The following is a 19,704-nucleotide window of genomic DNA, read 5'->3' as shown; positions in this document are numbered from 1 at the left end:
CCTGCTTCAACTCTCTCCCGCGAGTCCCGCCTTGCGTGTAAGTCGAGCCAGACGACGACCACCCACAGCATCATCCCCATCTATGAGATCGCTCTATTGCAGACCGATGCCCCTTGGATTTGTAGGTCCCCAATGACCCCGTTTTGCTTGCTTCCTACTGCCTGGCCCGGTGCCTCTGGCGATATGGTTCTAATCGTTCGCGTTGTAGGATACTCGGTAGTCAAGCGAGAGACATGCTGCTGGTCATATCGATCTATCCTCCATGATGCTGACCACCGCCTCCCAACTCACTGCCCGCGCCCGGTGCGCGAGAGTCAGTGCTCTAGGGGCCCTTGGCTCTTCGAGTAGTGCCTTGATCCGGCACCGACAACAACTGGTCCGCGGTTTCCGTTTCGGGCGTATCTGGTCATCGCATCTCGACTCGGAGTTTCATCGCGACACCTGCCGCCGCAATCGCAAGCTCCGCTATAAGTACGCTGAGACTCTGAACCGGCGGCTTTTGGGCGACAAGCATCCTCTTGCAGAGGATGCAAAGGCTGCCTTCAAACGGATGGTCCATGACTGCTGGCATCCCCTGAAAGACCCCCGGCCCGGGCGCAGATATGTGAACCAGGATGCGCCTCGGAAGACCCCGGACAATCCTACAGGCGCACGCCCTGGACGGAACATTGAGGATGTTGAGCGGGGACCAATGGCGCATTTTCTCTTTGGCGACAGTGACCCATTTGGCTCCCCCTTTCAGAAAGCCTCACCGGCACGATCATCGAGTACCCTTTCAGGCAACAACAGCTCCACGTACGCGGCCCAGGAGGAATACATAATCGACCCGATTACCAACCGGAAGCGGCCGAGAACGCCCTCTGATCCGCTATATCCAACCCCCGGCAAGGAATTCTTCAAATCCCACAGGTCACAGTTCACGGCCTACGGCGCGTCCAGGATTGGTGGAGCACAAGCGCCCATCTTCTACGACGGCCCTCCGCCGGAAGCAGAGCTGCAGAAGTATGATCAACTTCATCTCGATCTCGACCCCGAGCCTTGGGATCCAATTCAGATCCAAGTTACAACCGAGCAGGAACCTTTCACCAGTTCAAACCGGCAACCTGTTCTTGAGAGCGAGGAATATGTACGAAACCATGAAGATGGGTCACTGAGTTGGAAGCACAAGGGCATATCCTGGCATCGGAGTGATGGCATCGTCCCCTCTCCCAGCACCGTTCTTCAGGATAAAGTGGAAACTCGGACCTGGTCACTCAACCCAGAATATTTCGGATACGAAGACCTGGATAAATACAAGCCCTTTATGCATAATGAGAATGCGGCCACCCAGACACGAGCGCCCAAGTATGACGACTTACACAAGTACAAACCAGTGGTGGTAGACGAGTGCGAAGGAACCCAACATGAGCCCGCCCAGATCTATGAAGATCTTGACAAGTACGGCGCATTCAAATATCAGGAACCGGACGGCAAGCCCTTGGTTGAAGAGCAGGCACCAATGCCGGAGTTGGAGAAGTACCAGCCGGTCCGGTACAACGAACCAGACGGAAAACCGGCGAACCACCAAGAGGCGGAAGTTGACCCTGCAGAGCTGAGCAAGTATCAAGCATTCAGGTACAACGAGCCCGACGGAAAATTGCCCATGACCGCCGAAGAGGGCAGCAGCTATGACCCCGCCGAGCTGCAGCAATACGGAGCGGTCAGATACAACGAGCCTGATGGAAAGCCGCCAATGGCTGAGGAGACCAACGAATATGATCCTGCGGAACTCGCGAAGTACCAACCATTCATGTACAACGAGCCCGATGGGAAGCCTCCTGGCTATGTCGAAGAAGGGAACGAGTATGATCCCAAGGAATTGCAGCAATACAGGCCGTTCATGTACAATGAACCAGACGGCAAGCCCCCACTCGAAGCGAAGCAAGGATCCGAAGAGGCACCCGCTGGCGAACTCAAAAAATACCAGGCTGTGCGCCACAACGAGCCTGATGGAAAACCACCGACGGAGCTCAGGGAGAGCCCTGATCCGGCTGAGCTGAGAAGATACGAGGCTGTAAGGTGGAACGAGCCCGACGGCCAACCAGCGACGGAAGATGATTTTACTGCCCAGAGCCTCGAGGAGTTTGAGCTCAGCTCGATCTCAGGCGAGCAGCACTCAAAGCCTGTCATCGCTCGGACTTACCCGGCAGGATATGTCTCAGAACAGGAGAAGGCCGAAGATTTGGACCTCTTACGAGCAAGTGACGTTAGAGCCGCGGCTGGTATCGTGCAATCCTCCAGCGAGACGCCAGAAGAAAAGACGAACCACCGCAACATGTTGGAATCATCGATGACTCGACATGCTACAAGCTCAGACGCAATCGACTCGCAGGCCCTTTCTGCACTGAGGGAATCGAAGCTGAAGACAGAACCCGAGAGGAAGCTGACTGGCAACTATGTTCGAGATTTCCCTGAGGAATTCGCAAGGTCGTGGGGCGCCGACACAGCATCAAATGCTGGCCTCCTCCCAAAAGACATGACAGATATGGCCCCGTGTTTCCCGGTGGCCACCAAGTCGCTCGGGTCTTCGGTGGAGAGGCAAATCCAAAAAGCAGAGAGGGAACAAGTCGAAGGAGCGTCTTTCGACACCCGCGCAGCACTCCAACCGGCCCTAGACCGACAGCAGGAGCGCAGCCGGCCATTTTCGAGGCAGGCAGCCTTCCAAAAAGCCCTACTTGACCCGTATTCGAAGAAGCCACAGGGGTTGGAGACGTCGTATTCCAAGGAATGCGCTGGGCAATCGACTTGGCCCACCTACGTTAGAAATTACGGCAGCGTCGAGGCCAAGCCGGAGTCGACGACTGGAATAACCGAGACTGACAGGACCGGATCCGTCGACACGGCAGCGCCCGAGCCGACGCTGTATAAGATTCTCGCCTACGATCCCACGATGCAGGCAATAGACATTGCCGAGACAACGTCCATCGTTTCCGACAGTGCGTCCCCTCTGACCCCGGCCGAGGTTCTTCTCCGTCTGTCCAACCCCGCCAAATTCTTCCCGCACTTCGGTCCCCTGCAGGCCGAGGGTTTCGAGATTGTGTCCGGTAGCGGTGATGTCCTCGTGTTCCGCAAAGTCCGACCAGCAACGGCCGAACCGATGCAGCAGGAGATGTCGGCGCCGTCCATCAACCCCATCGACATGACAGGTGGCCTGCGCGAGTTCCCCAGCCCCGTTACGAGCAGGTTTGCCAGCCCGACGGGTTTCGTCAACTACGACCTCCCGCCACTCAGGGAGTCGCCCTCGGAGGCAGCTCCGCGCTTCGTCTCGGGCATTGATGTCCGGCGTGAGGAGCCCGTGTTCAGCGGCTCGAAGACGGAGCCGGAGGGCAAACCCAAGAGGAAGCTGCCGAAGCGAATCGTCGTTGGGGCCGCGTGGGTTGCCGGCATATCGTATGCCCTTGGGGTGATGGGCGAGTATTTCAAGACTGGCGGAGTTGATGGGAAGGGGCCGAGGGGCTTATGAGGGTTTGAGGCTTGACGCCCGCCTTCCTTTTTCCAGCCTCTGGTTTTTTACAACAGCCAGACCACATTCGTTTTGCATTGGCTGGAACAAGTGGTATTTTTTATTTTTATTTTTGGAATTCATCATCACAGGGGATATTCGAGGCCCATACCCGGGGGGGAGCAATGGTTTCTTTTTTGGGATCTGGACACGATGGTGTTTACATATTTGCATGGGACCATTCCCCTCTCCTTCCGTAGGCGTTGACGCAGCACCACGTCTGCATCACCAGGGTCATCATCATGTCATTGGGTCATAAGGAAGAGAACACTCTGATCAATTGAAGCTCCAAATCAACTCAACGAGTTAATTAACCTAGCCGGGTTCGAGAACCAAGGCCATCGATCCATCCATTTCCAGACTGTCGTGCCCATGACCTCGTAGCTACGCAGGACACCGCAGCCCTTCTCCCGAGGGAGAGCCCTCAATTCACCATTCTAGGGCATCCCCTGCTCGTCAACCCGGCTCCATGATTATCGGAAACCCCCTTCCGCCCCTCCCCCCTTTTCCCGTCCTCTCCCGGCTGGCCGCCCATAAATGCCCACTTCTCAAACGTTCCATGTCCATCCGCAACCCAAAGACCAGGCCTGGCACTCACCCCTTCTCCGTGAACCCCGGCTGCCCCGCCCCGACGTTTCCCACCCGGCTCATCTGCAGGTCGTGCTTCAGCTCCTCCTTGTCCCAGCTCTGCCGCCGGTTGGGAGACGGCTTCCACGCCGCCGTGCTGCTCATGGCGCGCTCGGCGTCGGCGGCGCTGTGGGGGGTGGGCTGTTGCTTCTTGGGCTGGAGCTGTGGCGGTGGGTTCTGGGTGGTGGAGGGCATTGTTGCTAGGTGTTTGGGTGGGCAGTTTTGGCTGTCAGGGTGTTAGGTTTGTGGAGGTGTGGCTGACTGGCTTTGGTGGTGATATAGGAACTTACGATTGTATGTGTGTGTGTGTATGTGTGTATATATGTGTGTGTGTGTGTGTGGGCGTGTGTGTGCTTGCTTGTGTGATATGCAGGAGACAGCAGGGAATATATAGGCGAGGGACCGCTGATATTTATCTTTCCCGAGGAAAATGTGTCCCATCGCATTCCCGATCAGATGATGATCTCGTGGTCCCACGTCATCGAGAAACCCCGCCATTCACCCTCTCGCCGCTTTACTGATCGACTTATAAACATTGCCAAGGTGTTGCTCAGGCGACTCTCTGGGAAGGAATTTGGGTAATTGGGTTATTAGAACGAAGATAGACTGGGAAGTTGACTTTGGTTTAGTGCCGCAAGACCATACTCAAAATGCGTCGACACCCATACAATCACCACTTTAGAGACTTGCAGATGTATAACATTCCATTACTGAAAGAGAAGTCTATTTCCCATGAAACGCCATTCTGCGCCAGTTAACTCTGTTTCTCGCTCGATCCAGAGTCTACCCGCCGTCGAAATCGCAAATCTTGACGCCCCGGGGGTGAGAGGCAATCCAATCCCGTGCCATTGCCATGGCTGTGTTCAGCCAACCAACTTACGACGCTTCCCGGATGAAATTCTTCACCTCCTCGTGGACCTTGACCAGTCCGGCACGGCCGCTGTTGTCGACGTGCGCCTTCGCCAGGGCCGAGCGGGTGCGCATGAAGTCGCGGTTGTCCATCCAAGACTCCCCGATGCCGGCGACGGTCACGTCGGTCTTGGCCCAGAGGGCCTCGAAGGGGGAGAGCAGGACTTCCATCACGGTGCGGCGGATGGGCACGCCCTTGACGGCGAGGTCGACCTTGACGTCCAAGGGCCAGGACCCGGTGCTGTTCTCGGGCTTGGCATCGGTGACGTCGGGCATCCAGTAGATCTCGACGGTGATGTGGCTGATCAATATGCCGCTCAGGACGACGAACATGTTCTCGATGTTGACCAGGGTGCGGTAGAGGTCATACGAGTTGCCCACCTGCGGGGGACACAGACTGATGGTCATGTCCTGGATGGTCGTCTCCCGCAGATACGGGAGCGTCACGTCGTTGGGGCCGTTCACGACCCAGGGGGCGGCCATCCGGCCGTCGAGCGATCGGGCCCGAACCAGCGGCCACTTGTCGTTGATGGCGCGTGGGATGTCCACGTCGAGCATGATCTTGGCTCCTGGTCGGCGGGTGGGGAATATGACGGCCATCACCTCGAAGGTGATCTGGCGGCATGTGTTCAGGAGCCCGGTTACCCGGGGCAAATCATGGACGGCGGCTTCCCAGATCAAGTTGCGGACCTCCTGGGGCAAGCCAAGTAGAGCCATGGGTTCTTTCGGTTTTTGGACAACCGTCGACGCATCCTGGCCATCAGGTGGCGCAACAGCCTGGTCATCCGTTGGCGAAGCCTGCTCTTGACCATTCATCGAAGCATCTTGGCCATCTGCTGACGAAGCCTTGCCATTCGTTGACGGAGTCTTGATGCTCTCTTGCTGGTCCGCCATGATACCTGTTTGGCTGGGCGTTCGGGGTTAGTTCGTGGACAGAAAAGGTGAGGGAGAGCCGCAGCGCCGCCAAGGTCGGCACAAACCTTTTGTCTAACGATATTTGATTACTCTTGACTTGATGAGGTGTAATTAGATTCAAGGGACGAGGTAGCAAGTTGAGAAGCAATTCCCCCCGTCACCCGCATACAAGTTGGGTGAGGAGGTTGGAGTGGTGAGGGTGGGAAAATATTTCAGTCGGATATTGAATTTCCAACCTTCATTAGGGCTTTTCTATCTCAGGGCTCGCTGAGCCACTGAGGGTTTTAATCCAAGCCGCAATTGCTGAGTCGTCAAAGTGGTAAACAAGCCGCAGGCGGCTTGAGTTGTGACGATACTCAACGAGCCACAAGGGGGGTTTGAGTCCATACACAACAAAGCCGCACGCGGTGCAGTCTTGTCCTGGTCAACCATGTTTCTAATGGCATAACAAAGCTATTCAGGGGAAAGGACATCATGTATAAAGGTGTGCTTCCCAAAATTGCACAACGGAGGTCACTTCATGTTGGGAAAGCCACTGGGGTTGGCATGGTTGATGTGACGCGTGGAAGTCCTGGTATCAAAGCCTGCCCTTTGGAATGCCAATTTCTACATTCAGGTTATACCAGTTTGACTTCAACTAAAAGAAAATTTGGGATGGACTCAGTCCCAGGGTTGAAGACCGTAGTAAAGTCTCAGTCCTTTCTCAGTCGTCCTCAGCCTTAGACCAACCATTGTTTATTTCTGCTTGTTCGGAGCGAAGCTTGTAACTAGGAATTCATGTATCTCATTGACTCCTAGAATTGAAATCTGCATACCTTACTTCCATTGCTCCTCAACTCTGACATGTGGCCACACCCGTCATTATGCCTCTGTTGGTACGCCTTGCGATGTAGTATTGTGTAGTGTCATATTATAATATCTCCAATCCCCCATCCTCCAGACCATTACTCTAGCATTTAGAATCTAAAATCAAATATTCGTCATTAGTTTTCCAGGTTTGCCGCCCTGTTTCTTCACATATTAGACCTGTCTACCTGTCGAATTTTCCCTCGAGGCAGTACTTGCACGACGTAATCGAGACTCCCACCTTTTCAGTCGTGAATTTGTGGAATACGCAGTCGCTAATCTAGGTGCCGTCGGGCCCGCGGACCCAGACCCAGCGCGATATGCTGTGCTTACGGTGCTTCTACGGTACCTAGCGATGGCGTTTAACTAGTCTTGGAACGCCGGTTGAGATCATCATCTAGGCCCAGAGCCAGACTGGTAAGAGATGAAGAGATAAAGATGGCGTAGTTTCAGACAGCATTCGTTGCTCTTCACTAACAATGCATAAAGGGATCGTTCCTAATAGGCCTGCAAAGGGCGAGGCCATCTGGCACAGTTAAGGGGTTCAATATTCGGTACACTAATCATTTACATCTCGTCAAGCTCCCGCTTTGGAGAGACGATCCATCCAACTCATCGGGGGGCTCTGCGAATATCCCGCTCCAGCCCCCACTGCGTTGTATCTCTCGAGTGCCGTGGCCTCGTTGTTATTAGAAACCCCCAAGAATAAAGGCCAATGGGTTGACAGGAATTGCTTCCATCCGTTCTACACCTTGCCAAACGGGGCAGCCGAAGCAGCTACCAAACACAACCAACATAATCTAATACAAGCCCCCCGAGGACGCCGAATACATCACATAAAGACAGACCGTCACGCCAGACCAACAAACTGGCGCACAGCAAGGTGGGGGGGGAAAGCGCAGTACCCAGAAGGCCCCTGCACCCAAGCAGAAGCAGAGAGAGACAGACACTCAACCAAACTCGGCCAGCGAGGTGACGTGCAGCACGGCGTCGACGTAGAGCCGGTTCTGCACCGAGCACGCCGCGCCGGGCCGGACCTTGAACAGGCCGTGGGGCCCGATGGCGAAGTCGGGCTCGCCATCGATCCGCACCCGGACTTTGCCGCCCGCGACCGAGCACACCAGCGTCGTCTCGCCGTCGGCCGCCTCGAGCCGGTGCGTCGCCCCCGGGCGCACCACGTCGACCCGGAACGAGAGCCCGCTGCAGATCGGCACGCTCTGGTTGGCCGTCAGGTAGGCGTTGGATAGGGCGACGTCTGTGGGGGGAGGGGGTGAAGAAAAAAAGTGGTTAGTTAACTGCGCACCTCGCCTTGTTTACTTCGAATGGGGAGGTTGGGACGACGACGACTTACTGTCAGGGGTGTCAGACGCCTCGGCACGGATGCGGCCTGGGGCGATCTCCCATTCTTCCATCTCTAGCATCTCGACAGCGGACTGGATTTGACCGGCGGATATCAGGGCAGTCGATGTTCCTGTGGGGTTAGTCCCGTTCACAAGACCTCGGCCGGATGAGCGTGATCTCAGTCGCGGTCCTACCAAGCCGGACGAATTGTCACCCTCGGGAGCCCTAGACAACTTCGCGACTCCATTCCCGTTCCCGTTTCCATTCCCGGACTGGTGCACGTTGTGGATGAGTCTACCGGATCTTCGAGGCGGGCTTGACCCGTCTTCAACTTCCTCGTCTTCAGCTTCCTCGTCTTCCGACTCGTCTGGATCCCCTACCTCCACTACCTCCTCCGGTGAAGGCGCTGGGTCAAGTTGAGGAGACGACACTGCATCGCGCTCGAGGTATTTGGGAAGTCTGGGTTGAAGCTGGCCAAGGCTCGCGTCCCCACGCGCGTTCCTAGATGTGACAACCGGGAGCGACGGCGTTTCCGAAAGAAACCTGCCACCACCGGCTACTTTCTTTACGTCGTATTGTCCCATGACTGTAAATGTGGCGTCACCGTTGTCATTCAGCAGACTCGCATAGTGCACACGCTATACATCAGTGGTCAGCACGCCGGCCGGGGGATATCCATCTGTGCGGGAAGGGGGGAGAACTGACAGAAAAGTGGAAGCTTAGAATATGTTGGGTCATGAACACTCGACGGCAGACGTCAACCGGACAAATCCAAGGCCTGCCCGGCATTGTGTAGTCCAGCTCGTAGCCATCGGGGAGAAGAGCACCACGCATCATCTCGAGTTTCCCCGAATCATCTGGAACAAAAGTCAGCATGCGTTTATTAAGGGGGGTATTGACGATTAATAGGAGAGAGTCGGTCTGGCCCCTCGACTTACCGGGCCACATGGCGTACGGTCTGCCAGACGGGGCCGTCTCTATGACGGGTACGTCAGGTCGTGTAGCTGCCTTCGCATCAACGTCGCGGGCCGAAGACTCCTTCCAGCGACGCCCCTTGCTTCCCTTGGCAAGCTGAGATGGAGCGAGGCTATCTCCATCCTCGATGTCAGCATCACCATCTCCGTCCGATTCGTCTTGTTCCTCCACACCATGATCCTCAGCACCTGGATCATGGGCGATACCACCTTTATTCTGCCGCTCACGACCCCAGGCCCGGTGGCTGCACAAGTTACCATTGAAATGGTAGATGCAGTTGGCACAGCTCACCGTGGTAGCCACATCTTTCTCCGACGCTTCCAGGGAGACCATGACACACCCTTTGAAAGGCCCGCGGCCCTTTGCGCATCTGTTGCAGGGTTGTGGCGCTTCTTCTCCGGTCAGTTGAATGATCATTGCTGTAATGTCCTTGACTCTGAGGTCCTTGAAGGGGTGTTTGTCAACAAGGTCATGGTTCCAATGAATGTCCCGGATCCAGGGAAGAACGATCAGTCGACGAACCGTTCTTGACGGGGGCAACTCAGGTTTCTTATACACGACCAGGTGAGGTCGAATATATTCCCACAATTCGTGGGCGTTTCCCACAACGGGGTTTGACGAGCGCCGGAGCCTACGAGTAGAAGGGCCGCTGGCCGTCTTGTCCTCCGAGACCAAGCTCGACGAAGCGGCGTTCGACGGGGCGACTGTGCTGCCGGGTTCAGATTGGGCCGACCGTTGGCCGACATCTAGATTCCGATCCGGGACGACACGTCGTCTCTTGGGCGTCCGCTGCGCTTCTTCAGTCAGTAACGGAGCTGATTTCCGTTTCTTCAACGTCGCCTGTCTCTTCGCGACCACATGATCCATGCTCCCGGAAGCCCATCTCTCTAGGAACAAAATATCAGCATCTGCAGTTAGTCTGAGTCATGGTTCGTCGTAGCCTACCCTTCATCTGGACTCGCAGACGTTCAATCCTTCTCTGCTTCTTGGCTTCCTCATCCTCGTCGGCGGGGCCAGCGCTAGCCTGTGGCTGTTTCCCTGTTGGTGACTTTTCCGCTACAGACATCGATGAACCTTTGGAGCCGGCAGGCGGATGATCCTGACCGTCTTGTGCGGGGACAGACGCAGCTGCAAGAAGCACAATGTCACTTGTGACCATTGCGGGTTCCGGTTCCTCGCCGGCACGGCCGTCTCTGGCTTGCTTGCTTTGAGATGAATGAGCAGACTTGGGAAAGGAGAATTCGTGCTGTGTTGGAATTGAGTTGTGTAGAGATGATGACGGTTGGAGAAGACCGATGCGGCCTGTTCTCCTCATCTTGAATACCGGGCGGGCAGTTGAGCCGCCCTCAGTTGAAGCATCAACTGCAGCATCAACTGAACCATCCTTCTCAGCTGGCCGAACATTTGGGATGCTCATGTCGCTTGAGGGGTCTGATAGAGTGTTCAGGTCTGATAGATTGCTCAGGTAATCCTCGCTCTCGCTCTCGTTCTCAATCCCATTCTCCCTCGTGTTTTGTCCCCCAGCCGACATTGTCAAGACGCCCTCGCCTTGGGCTGTGGGTGGTGGCAACCCCACGGATACGCTGCTCGCCATGGCCTTGCCACGAGAGGAGCAGATAAAGAAAGATGATGTGTTGTCAACAATGATAGAGCTAAAGGAGCGAATAGAAAATATTTTGTTGACAAGACCAGCTTCATTCGAGGCCACAGCTCATCCGATAGGGAGAGGCTCTGCCAAAATGAAGCCGAGCGACGGTGGTGTCCAAGTACCAGGTAGATGCCGGCCCGTACTTGGCGACCGGGGAGGCCAGCGATCTAGCGTGTATTGTGTGCCGACAAGAAGGACAATATAACAGATCTTTTCCGCTTCCAATTTGCCGGTTGCTTGAAATGGATGTGTGGATGTCCTAAACGCGCCGGGTAGAACTATCAATTCAATTTTACGCGTCGCAGCAGGAAAGCTGAGCATTTAGCGCGCGTGTAGGTACTGCATCTCGCCTAAATATGCCGAGACTTGGAAGGGATACCCTGCAGCTGCCTAATAATTAAGTTCAAGGATCTACAGTGAATGATTAGGTAAGTATTGTATCGACGGCGACAGCAATGGCGATGACAAGGGGGATGAGAATGGCGACGACAATGCATATGTGGTACAGTCTCAGACAGAAATTTTACCCAGGTTCACTAAAAACGAGACCCAGGTCTTCTACGAATTAAGCGTCAACCGCTTAAACTGCTCGATGCTCGAGGCCAGACTCTTCACCTGGGCATCCAGGACAGACAGCTTTTCTTCCTCCGCATCCTTCACGGCATCGCTGACCTTGTCGCTCCAACCTTCGGCTCCCATCAGCTTGCGCTGCCGCGCCGCTGCGTCGGTGATTTTAACCAGCTTCGACTCGGTCTTCTCGACCAAGGACGACGCATCAACCTGGCTGCCAACATCCAGGTACACGGTGGTATGTGTCGAGATCTGGAAGACGGCACAGCCAGGCGGCAGCGAATCTGGCCCATCCAACAAAGTCAGAGAGGCGAGTGTCTTGCCCGCCAACGCCTGCATTTGCTGGATTTCAGTCCGAATCAGGCTGGATTCCGCGGCGTCTGATGAAAAGACGTAGGCTGGGCAAGATTAGTTGGTATACAGGGGAGGAGGATCATGACCTTGGAATCTTAACTCACCTGACCCATCTTTCTTGATGCCAAACTCGGCCATCAGAGACCGAATACCCCTTGAACAGGAGATCAGAAGCTCGTATTGCTCGGCCGACTTTACATCGTCGAATTGGGCGTCGTATTCTGGGTACGACGCCCTCACGATCGATGGCGTCGAGTCGCCCTGTCTCCTAGGAAGACGTTGCCATAGTTCTTCGGTAAGGAAAGGCATGAATGGGTGGATCATGGTGATTCCTCCCTCGAGCACAGCGTAGAGCGTGTCGATTGTGCTTGCCTTGGCCTCATCGCTTCCCTCCTGGAGAATGGCTTTGGAGTTTTCCTAAGTCGGTCAGAATGGCGGAGGACTAGAGCACACATTTGCAGACTGGATACGTACAATGAAGACGTCGCAGACGTCGTCATACCAGTACCGGTAGACGATCTGTGACGAGCGCGAGAACTCTCGTTGTTCGAGGGCTTCGTGGATCGCCCGAGCGGCTGAATTCAGCCTGTGCAGAATCCAACGCTCCGGAAGGGTCTCCTTGCCCGTCTTGGCCAGCTTCGCCGGGGGTTGGTAGTCGGCCGGGATCTTCCCCAGGACGTACTTGGTGGCTTCTACACGAGGTTTTAGTTTCCCCATAGCCGTTCATCTTGCTGCGGAAGCCACTTACGATAGATCTTGTTGCAGAACCTGCGGTATCCAGCCATGACCTTCACGTCGAAGGCAATATCACCACCTGGCCATGTTAGTCGGAAAGCCAAAACCAACCAAGATCAATATATGATGGAAGACATACCACCAGTGGTGTAGTTGATCAGGGAAAAGCGCAGCGCATCCGCCCCGCACTCGGGGATTCCCTGAGGGAAGGAGTCTTTCTGGTTCTTGGTTGCGATATCCAACTCCTTTTCGTCAAGGTTCCCGAGTTTCAGGCCGTCTTGCAACTCCTGGAGGGTGATGCCGTCCATGATCGCAATGGGGTCGAGTACATTGCCCAGAGACTTGGACATTTTGCGGCCTTGGGCGTCTCGGACTAGAAGTGATGTTAGTAAATGTGTGCACGAAACTGTTTGGATTTACTCGTCTCTATTTCACGTACTCAGCGAATGGCAGTATACTTCTTTAAAGGGGATTTCGCCAGTCAGTTTCAAACTCAGCATAATCATGCGCGCAACTATTACGACCTTGTTAGTATAACGGCCCAACGGTTCAACATCTCAGGCACTAAGGAAAGCTTACTCCAGAAGAACAGGATGTCCCATCCGCTCTCCAGGACGCTAGTCGGGAAGAGGTTCTGCAGGTCATGGGTCTTGTTCGGCCATCCCAAGGTGGCAAACGGCCATAGCCCAGATGAAAACCATGTGTCCAGAACATCCGGGTCCCTCTCGAGAGTAAACTCTTTACCGGGGAACTTCTTCTGTGCCTTTTCTCTCGCCTCGGCCTCGGACTTCGCAACAACCCAGCGATCACTGGAGTCGGCCGCTGCAGGTTCGCCGGCGATGTTCACAAGGTACGCTGGGATTTGGTGACCCCACCAGAGCTGACGCGACAAGCACCAGTCATTGATGTTCTCCAGCCATCTGAAATAGTTCTTCTCGGCCGTCTCGGGGCGAATCTTGATATCGCCATTTCGAACGACCTCGATGGCAGGGGCTGCGAGATCCTTCATCTTCATCCACCACTGCGGCTTCAGCACTGGTTCGACGACATCTTTGGACTTTGCGCAGAGTTTGATCGACATTGGGTTGGGTTCCTTCTTGACAAACAGACCCAGTTTGGTGAGTTCATCCAAGAGCGCGTATCGCACGTCGTACCGCTTCTGTCCTTCGAACCTGCCGGCATTGCTATTCAGAGTACCGTCATCGTTCAAGATGTTGATGAAGGGCAGGTTGTGGCGAGTACCGACACCGAAATCGTTGGCGTCATGAGCAGGCGTGATCTTGACAGCTCCAGTTCCGAATTCCGGGTCCGCAGCCGAGTCAGCAACGATGGGTATCAGGCGATCCAAGAACGGATGCCGCACAAACTTCCCCACGAGATGCTTGTAGCGGGCGTCGTCGGGATGAACAGCAACCGCCGTATCTCCGAGCATGGTTTCAAGTCGAGTCGTGCCAACAGTGATGGTCTCCTCCGACCCGTCGACAACGTACTTGAAGTACGTCAAGACGCCAAATTCCACCTTTCGGTCATACCCGGGAACATCGAGCAATGTCCTGCCAGCCAATTCCTTGCTTTCGACTTCGAGGTTGGAAATAGTAGTATTGAGCTTGACACACCAATTGACCAAGCGGTTGGCTCGATGGATGAGGCCATCGTCGTGAAGGCGGACGAAGGCTTCCATGACGGCTTCGCTCATACTGGGGCTCATGGTGAATGCCTCGCGATCCCACGAAAAAGAACCTCCAAGACGACGCAATACCGTGTTGATCTTTCCATGGTATCTATTGTTGATGAGCAATGTGATCGAAAGCTAATGGCGACGAACGGGATCACTCACTCGTCCTTCCACTCCAAAGCTCTTTCCAAGAACTTCTCCCGTCCAAGATCATGACGTGTCTTGCCCTCACGCCTCCATAGCATTTTCTCCACCACGCTTTGCGTACTGATGCTGGCATGGTCGCATCCAGGAAGATAGAGCGTTGTGTAGCCCCTCATGCGTTGCCATCGGATGAGCATATCTTGCAGGGCCGTTCCCAAGGCGTGGCCGCAGTGCAAAGCGCCGGTTACGTTTGGAGGAGGGATGGTGATGACGAAGGAACCGCGAGACAGGTTCTTGCCGTCCTTGGTGAACTCAGGGTCGAAGAAACCCTGCTTAGTCCACCATGCATCCCACGCGGACTCGACGACACCCGGAATGTAAGCGGAATGGTGAGGCGAATCGAGTGGTCCCAAGACTGTCAAAGCACGTTCGGTTAGCGACAACAAGCCCGGTCTCGATGTTGGAACGAATCGACTCGCCCTTCTTCTCGCCCGCGGGCGTCGTCTCGACGTATTTCGGGATCTGTTCGGTGGTCTTGGCAACCTTTGTCGCCTTTGTGGACGCGGCAACGGCAACGGCGTTCTGCAGTTTCGCCTTCTTCTCTGCGAGCTTCTTGACCTTCTCTGCCTTCAGTCGCTCTTTTTCGGCTGTCAAGCGGGAGTTTGTTAGCACATCTCAGCGGGGTAATACAAGAGAGGGATTGGTCTCACCTTTCCGGTCAGCCTTCGCTGCCGGGACAGCAGGGCCATCTGCCGGCTTCGTCTCGTCGGATGGAGCCATTTTATGGTGGGAAATGGGCAGTGTCGACTTCCAAAACACCAATCTAGTCGGCAGTGGAGGCCGGAAGCAGAAGTTTGAAGCACCAAAGTGACTCACGGGTGAAGCGTTAGATGGTGGGGTAAGGACCCTAAATTTGTGGAGCGCCTGACGATTCAGGCATCTATGCGGCGGCCGCACCAGGACATTCCGCATTGAACATTAGTGAGTGCGATCCGACGGGGCCTTTTGCATGAGAACTGAGGACGGGAACAAATCATCGTTTGCGCGAAAGTTGGCCGATGGAAGAAAATGAGCTGGGATGTCCATGGTGGGGTGGTTGACTAAGCAGGGGAGTTTCCATGTTTTGATTCCCTCACGCCGCTCGAGCCACTCAACATCTTATTTCGACGCACATTTATTTCCCAGGTTTATGGACGTACTTCACGATGTAAATAGTCCTCCCATCCTGGTCTTCCTGTCTCACGATCAGGAGCTCAGAGAGTAGTCTACCTTAAGGTATCTCGTCTACAGCCAATTGTCAACATAGAAATGGCCAATGGCGGTACTGGTGGATGGGAGTCCACATTTTTAAGATGTAACCACATGGCAACGGCGCATGTGGGATTGGGGTGGCAGCTAGAACGTCGCGGAAGCTACAGTTGTCCTTGTTTAGCATCGGTTAGTAGGAATCTTGCATTCCGTACTTGGCTACCTACCTACATCACTCGCTCAATATGTGAAATAATGGGTAAGTATACTTGTAACTTGTAAATTCCATAAACTGAGGGAGAAGTGAGGTTGAAGATGCCAAGCATTTGCCTGGCCAGGGCCAGGCACTCGCCAATCAGCTGTCACGGCATGGTGCGGGATCCTGCCGCTGCGGCAGCTGCATCCCGATTCCCGAACCACCCTGACAAGGCCCGGCTTTGTTGTTTATTCTATCGTGAATATTTCTGGACTTTCTCTTGGCTGGTGTGGAAGCACAACAATATTCCCTCGCCGTTGCCCTTTGCCTCCCGTGTCGGACACACCTCAATGCCCTAGGAATCCCGAAAATGCCATTATGACTTCCCTTCAGACCAATCCCACATCTCTTACCCGCTCAAGACCGACTCGTGCGACAACCAACCCACAGAGGTTCATCAACACAAGGGCAACCGCCGCAGCGGCTTCCGCAGCCAGCAGTACAGCAGCCGGTGGTGCTCCCTCACCAATCCCGACGACCGCTTCGAACGTCTCTCTATTTCTCACAAACTTGCGCCTCTTAGACCTCGACTTGCACCCCGATTGGCCTGGCATCAACCCGCTGACCTTCACCGCCAAAGATGCTGCGCAGGGCCAGAAGAAGCGCATCCAGTGTGTTGAATGGGCGCTATACCAACTGTTTACGCTCTGGGACCCGGAAGAAGCACGTAATGTACGTAACGACATGCCTGGTGGAACCTCTGTTTGGGCATGTGCTAACTCCCATCCCTCTCCCCCAGAAGCTGCAGCCCTTCTTCCCTCCACTCGACCAGGTCCAATCCCTAAACCTCCGCGCGGCCCTCCTCCGCGGCCTCGAACATGCCAAGAAGAATGGCGTCCTCGGCCGAGACGCGGTTGTGCGCAAGACAATGCTCGACGAGTGCAAGGGTGAGCGGCTGGAGGAGGTGCTTGCCGTCTTTTCTTCTGCCGTCCTCAAGAAGCTGGTTGCCGAGCAGCAGCTGAACGAACCGGAATACCCTGCACTGGCGCAGACGCTGGCCCTCGAGCATCGTGGCTACTCCTCTGAGAGGACCGAACTCAACACGCTCGTCCTCGCCCACAAGGCATCGCTGGGCCGGTTACTGCGGGACAAGAATGCGGCTCGGGCCCGGTTCCGTGATTTTGCTGAGGTGTTGGATCTGAAGGAGCGGTCCTTGGTCCGTCGCCGCGAGCAGGCCAAGGTGCTGGAGTCCCAGGAACAAGACAGCGGCAAAGACTTGATTACGGACGACGTCAAGTTGGACGTGTGGAGGACAGTCCGGCACAACTGGTCCGGCAATGAACGGTGGATGGAAACGCTGCTCTACGGGGATTCCAACTCAAAAAAGGACGGCCTATTGTCTGCCCCCTTCGACAGGGTATGGCGGAAGGTCCAGTCGGGCCGCCTCATGGAATTGGAGGACCAGGCCGGTGGATTGCTTGAGCAGCTGGACAGGCGGGTCAACGTCCAGAGAGACCGCCTACAGAGGTGGCAGGACTTCCGGGTCAAGATGTTCGGTAAGGTTGCAGGCGAGCCCATGGGCAAGCCCGCCGAACCGTCAAGAAGGCAAAGGGGCATTGACTTGGGGTTTGGAGCTCACGAAAACCTCCATTTGGGCCGCTTAAGCCCCAGGAAACTGGCTCTGAGCAAGCCCCGCAAGTTAGCTGGCGAATACGAGGACTTAGTTGAGGGGCTCCGTGAGGAGCTGGCCAGACTCGACAAGGGAAATCAGACTTTCGCTGTACTTCCTAGGGCTCGCCATCGCGAGAATCCCCCACAGCATCGACCAGAAACACCGGGAGAGGATGTAATATCGGAGCTTAGCGAGCTGGAGGATGAACCTGTCATGCCTGCAGTCGTCAACGACAAACCTGCGAGGGCGATGGACTCGGAACCCCAATTCGGACCCATCATCCGGAAAATCAAGGCCTTCGACCTCAACAAGCCCAAGCCCAAGGTGACCGAGATGAAAACGGCAGGTCATCGACGACAACAGTCTTCCTCCATGCAGAATGAACCAGTCGCGTCCCCTGAGACGCCACCTCCAAAGGCAACCTTGACCAGCGAAACCGAGAGGCCTACAACCCCTGGTGCACGACCTCCTGCACAACGCACAGCGCCTGCCCGCAATGATTCTCCTCCCAGATCCATAAACATTTCCCCAGAACGGCCCGTATCCCCAACTCAGCTCATGGCAGATCAGATTCTGGCGTCGATGAACGCTGCCTCCCCATCCCCTGTGAAGAAACCACGGCACACTCTCTCCCTCGCCCAGCGAACCCGACTCTCAATGGCCCGCCGTGGCTCCCATGCCCCCGGACTCGGCAGCCAGGACGAAGACGACGAGCCCGAGCTGGAGCTGCTTTCGCCACGCAGTCCGCCAACAGTCACGGTCGAGGCGCCCAGACCCAGCATGCAAGACGTCCCCGAAGACGACGAGCCGCAGTACGAAGACCTCGTGGCGCGCACGAGGCGTAGCATGGCGGGCTTCGAGGCGGTGCGGCAGAAGGCGCAGCTGGAACGGAGGCGTTCCCAGCGCAAGTCGAAGCAGCTCGCCGTTTCTGTCAACAGGCGGGACGGCAGCAGTTACTTCCCCTCGGTGGACGAGGAAGGAGACACCACGCTGTTGCTGGCCGAGGAGCTAATGAATAATGAGCGCGATGACCCCGAGGCCATTTTCAAGAGCCGGCCGAAGATCAAGACAAGTCCGGTCGGAACACCAGTCAAGGGGTTGGGGGACTGATGGATGGGTTTTCGTCTATTAGATCTAGAACTCGCACCAAGGTACAACTCCATGCAGTAATCTATATTCTTCTTCAGAACCGCCACACGTGGATATCCCGCGAGACATTCATCTTCGTACAGATGAAATGTGATTCGGTCCCATATGGGTTGCTGATCTCCGCAGACCAAACAACTTGGGATTCTGTAGACCGCTCCCAACCATATCACAGTTTACAAGCCTAGGCTGGATAGAAAGCCAGGCACCTTGGGACAAGAGTAGCTGGAAAGACAATGCAGTCTATATAGCCTCGTAATGTACAATTCCGTATTTTGTGGCAGTGTTGATGATGGTCGTGGTGTACAAAAGATGGTCTACCCTACCATCCCTGGTTTCGCAGCTCGGTCACCCGATTAACGACAGCGCAGAACCCGTGCTTGAACCTTCTCCGCCACCTCTCGCTCCGCAGTCTCTTCCTCTTGAGGCCGCCCCTCTCGTGGAACCTTTGCCGTTGGGCATCCTGCTTGACCCTGTTGACCTTGACGACGCGGTTCAGCAGCTGGAAGCACCGCGCCACGTCCACATTGCCCGTCTTGTAGACCGTCCGCCCCGTCGACGGCCGCAGCCTCATCTCCGGCGGCGGGCCCGACCTCATGTGGTTCCGCTGCAGGAAGGCGTTGACGTCCCACCGGATGAGGCCCGGCAGCTCGGCCGAGTCCTTCAGTAGGGTGTCAGGAGGGGGTGCCGGGGTAGCTGACGGGGTGGATTCTCGGCTCGCCCATGGCGACTTGACTGTCGGCGGTCTTGGGGGCGTAGCGGCCCGAGTACTTCGGCCAGTCGGGCTGGCAGGCGAGCTGTGGCCGTGGCTGTGGCCGTCCAGGGAGCGTGGCGGGGCTTGATTGTTGGAGCTATTGGAGACTTGTCGGGCATAAGACGGTATCAAGGAAAGCAATGGGCTGGGTTTCGCCTGGCAGCGCCGGACCCCGTTGACCGGAAGTGTAGACGACGCCCTGGTCGCCGTTTGGTAGGCGCATCGAGCTAGTTGACGAAACTCCATGAGCTGGGCGGCAGGATTAGCAATTGGGCCTGGTGTTGAGCTTGATACAAGTCAATGCATATGGTAGAGATAGAAACATACCATGAGATACCAGAACAACCCTGCTGCCCAAGTATTTCCTGTGAAGGAGGATCACTTTTCCCCAAATCCGATGCCTGGTAC

The 19,704-nt window shown here is 55.6% G+C and overlaps 7 protein-coding genes across 7 annotated transcripts; 2 read left to right on the top strand and 5 right to left on the bottom strand.

The window, feature by feature from the left end:
* The first annotated feature begins 18 nt into the window (after positions 1 to 18).
* Positions 19 to 3,756, top strand: QBC33DRAFT_45870 (uncharacterized protein). The gene is made up of 2 exons (XM_060424895.1): positions 19 to 121; positions 209 to 3,756. Exon 2 carries the CDS (start codon positions 263 to 265, stop codon positions 3,500 to 3,502), a length of 3,240 nt encoding a protein of 1,079 aa, XP_060284365.1. The 5' UTR covers positions 19 to 121; positions 209 to 262; the 3' UTR covers positions 3,503 to 3,756.
* A 379-nt stretch (positions 3,757 to 4,135) lies between these two features.
* QBC33DRAFT_558316 (uncharacterized protein) lies at positions 4,136 to 4,363 on the bottom strand (the record flags this gene model as incomplete). Its single annotated transcript, XM_060429869.1, has 1 exon — positions 4,136 to 4,363. One exon carries the CDS (start codon positions 4,361 to 4,363, stop codon positions 4,136 to 4,138), a length of 228 nt encoding a protein of 75 aa, XP_060284364.1.
* Positions 4,364 to 4,613: 250 nt separating this feature from the next.
* QBC33DRAFT_45909 (uncharacterized protein) lies at positions 4,614 to 6,108 on the bottom strand. Its single transcript, XM_060424910.1, has one exon. The coding sequence runs from the start codon at positions 5,969 to 5,971 to the stop codon at positions 5,045 to 5,047; it is 927 nt and encodes a 308-aa protein (XP_060284363.1). The 5' UTR covers positions 5,972 to 6,108; the 3' UTR covers positions 4,614 to 5,044.
* A 1,551-nt stretch (positions 6,109 to 7,659) lies between these two features.
* Positions 7,660 to 11,120, bottom strand: QBC33DRAFT_45820 (uncharacterized protein). Its single transcript, XM_060424882.1, has 4 exons — positions 10,100 to 11,120; positions 8,885 to 10,041; positions 8,190 to 8,817; positions 7,660 to 8,093 (listed from the first exon to the last, which is right to left on the bottom strand). The coding sequence occupies exons 1-4, from the start codon at positions 10,746 to 10,748 to the stop codon at positions 7,789 to 7,791; spliced, it is 2,739 nt and encodes a 912-aa protein (XP_060284362.1). The 5' UTR covers positions 10,749 to 11,120; the 3' UTR covers positions 7,660 to 7,788.
* A 240-nt stretch (positions 11,121 to 11,360) lies between these two features.
* QBC33DRAFT_558313 (putative valyl-tRNA synthetase) lies at positions 11,361 to 15,060 on the bottom strand (the record flags this gene model as incomplete). Its single annotated transcript, XM_060429868.1, has 10 exons — positions 11,361 to 11,770; positions 11,831 to 12,143; positions 12,201 to 12,418; positions 12,475 to 12,540; positions 12,601 to 12,834; positions 12,901 to 12,975; positions 13,041 to 14,242; positions 14,299 to 14,695; positions 14,760 to 14,927; positions 14,991 to 15,060. 10 exons carry the CDS (start codon positions 15,058 to 15,060, stop codon positions 11,361 to 11,363), a joined length of 3,153 nt encoding a protein of 1,050 aa, XP_060284361.1.
* Positions 15,061 to 15,724: 664 nt separating this feature from the next.
* Positions 15,725 to 18,759, top strand: QBC33DRAFT_536366 (HAUS augmin-like complex subunit 6 N-terminus-domain-containing protein). Its single transcript, XM_060427705.1, has 2 exons — positions 15,725 to 16,456; positions 16,524 to 18,759. Exons 1-2 carry the CDS (start codon positions 16,103 to 16,105, stop codon positions 18,504 to 18,506), a joined length of 2,337 nt encoding a protein of 778 aa, XP_060284360.1. The 5' UTR covers positions 15,725 to 16,102; the 3' UTR covers positions 18,507 to 18,759.
* On the bottom strand, positions 18,686 to 19,700 carry QBC33DRAFT_45728 (uncharacterized protein). The gene has a single exon (XM_060424851.1). The coding sequence runs from the start codon at positions 19,540 to 19,542 to the stop codon at positions 18,865 to 18,867; it is 678 nt and encodes a 225-aa protein (XP_060284359.1). The 5' UTR covers positions 19,543 to 19,700; the 3' UTR covers positions 18,686 to 18,864.
* Positions 19,701 to 19,704: the final 4 nt, after the last annotated feature.

The sequence above is a fragment of the Phialemonium atrogriseum genome, assembly GCF_030411735.1.
Source record: "Phialemonium atrogriseum strain 8032-3 unplaced genomic scaffold QBC33scaffold_10, whole genome shotgun sequence".
Taxonomy (NCBI): Eukaryota; Fungi; Ascomycota; class Sordariomycetes; order Cephalothecales; family Cephalothecaceae; genus Phialemonium; species Phialemonium atrogriseum.
This window is presented reverse-complemented; position numbering and strand designations above follow the sequence as displayed.

Bases quoted from the DNA above. Each gene is read 5' to 3' on its own strand.
- QBC33DRAFT_45870 (XM_060424895.1), top strand. From the start codon at position 263: ATGATGCTGACCACCGCCTCCCAACTCACTGCCCGCGCCCGGTGCGCG.
- QBC33DRAFT_45909 (XM_060424910.1), bottom strand. From the start codon at position 5,971: ATGGCGGACCAGCAAGAGAGCATCAAGACTCCGTCAACGAATGGCAAG.
- QBC33DRAFT_45820 (XM_060424882.1), bottom strand. From the start codon at position 10,748: ATGGCGAGCAGCGTATCCGTGGGGTTGCCACCACCCACAGCCCAAGGC. The intron at 10,042-10,099 runs GTAGGCTACGAC...TTTTGTTCCTAG, and splicing joins TCTGCGAGTCCAGATGAAGG to AGAGATGGGCTTCCGGGAGC. The intron at 8,818-8,884 runs GTCAGTTCTCCC...ACTGATGTATAG, and splicing joins TTCTAAGCTTCCACTTTTCT to CGTGTGCACTATGCGAGTCT.
- QBC33DRAFT_536366 (XM_060427705.1), top strand. From the start codon at position 16,103: ATGACTTCCCTTCAGACCAATCCCACATCTCTTACCCGCTCAAGACCG. The intron at 16,457-16,523 runs GTACGTAACGAC...CCTCTCCCCCAG, and splicing joins ACCCGGAAGAAGCACGTAAT to AAGCTGCAGCCCTTCTTCCC.
- QBC33DRAFT_45728 (XM_060424851.1), bottom strand. From the start codon at position 19,542: ATGGAGTTTCGTCAACTAGCTCGATGCGCCTACCAAACGGCGACCAGG.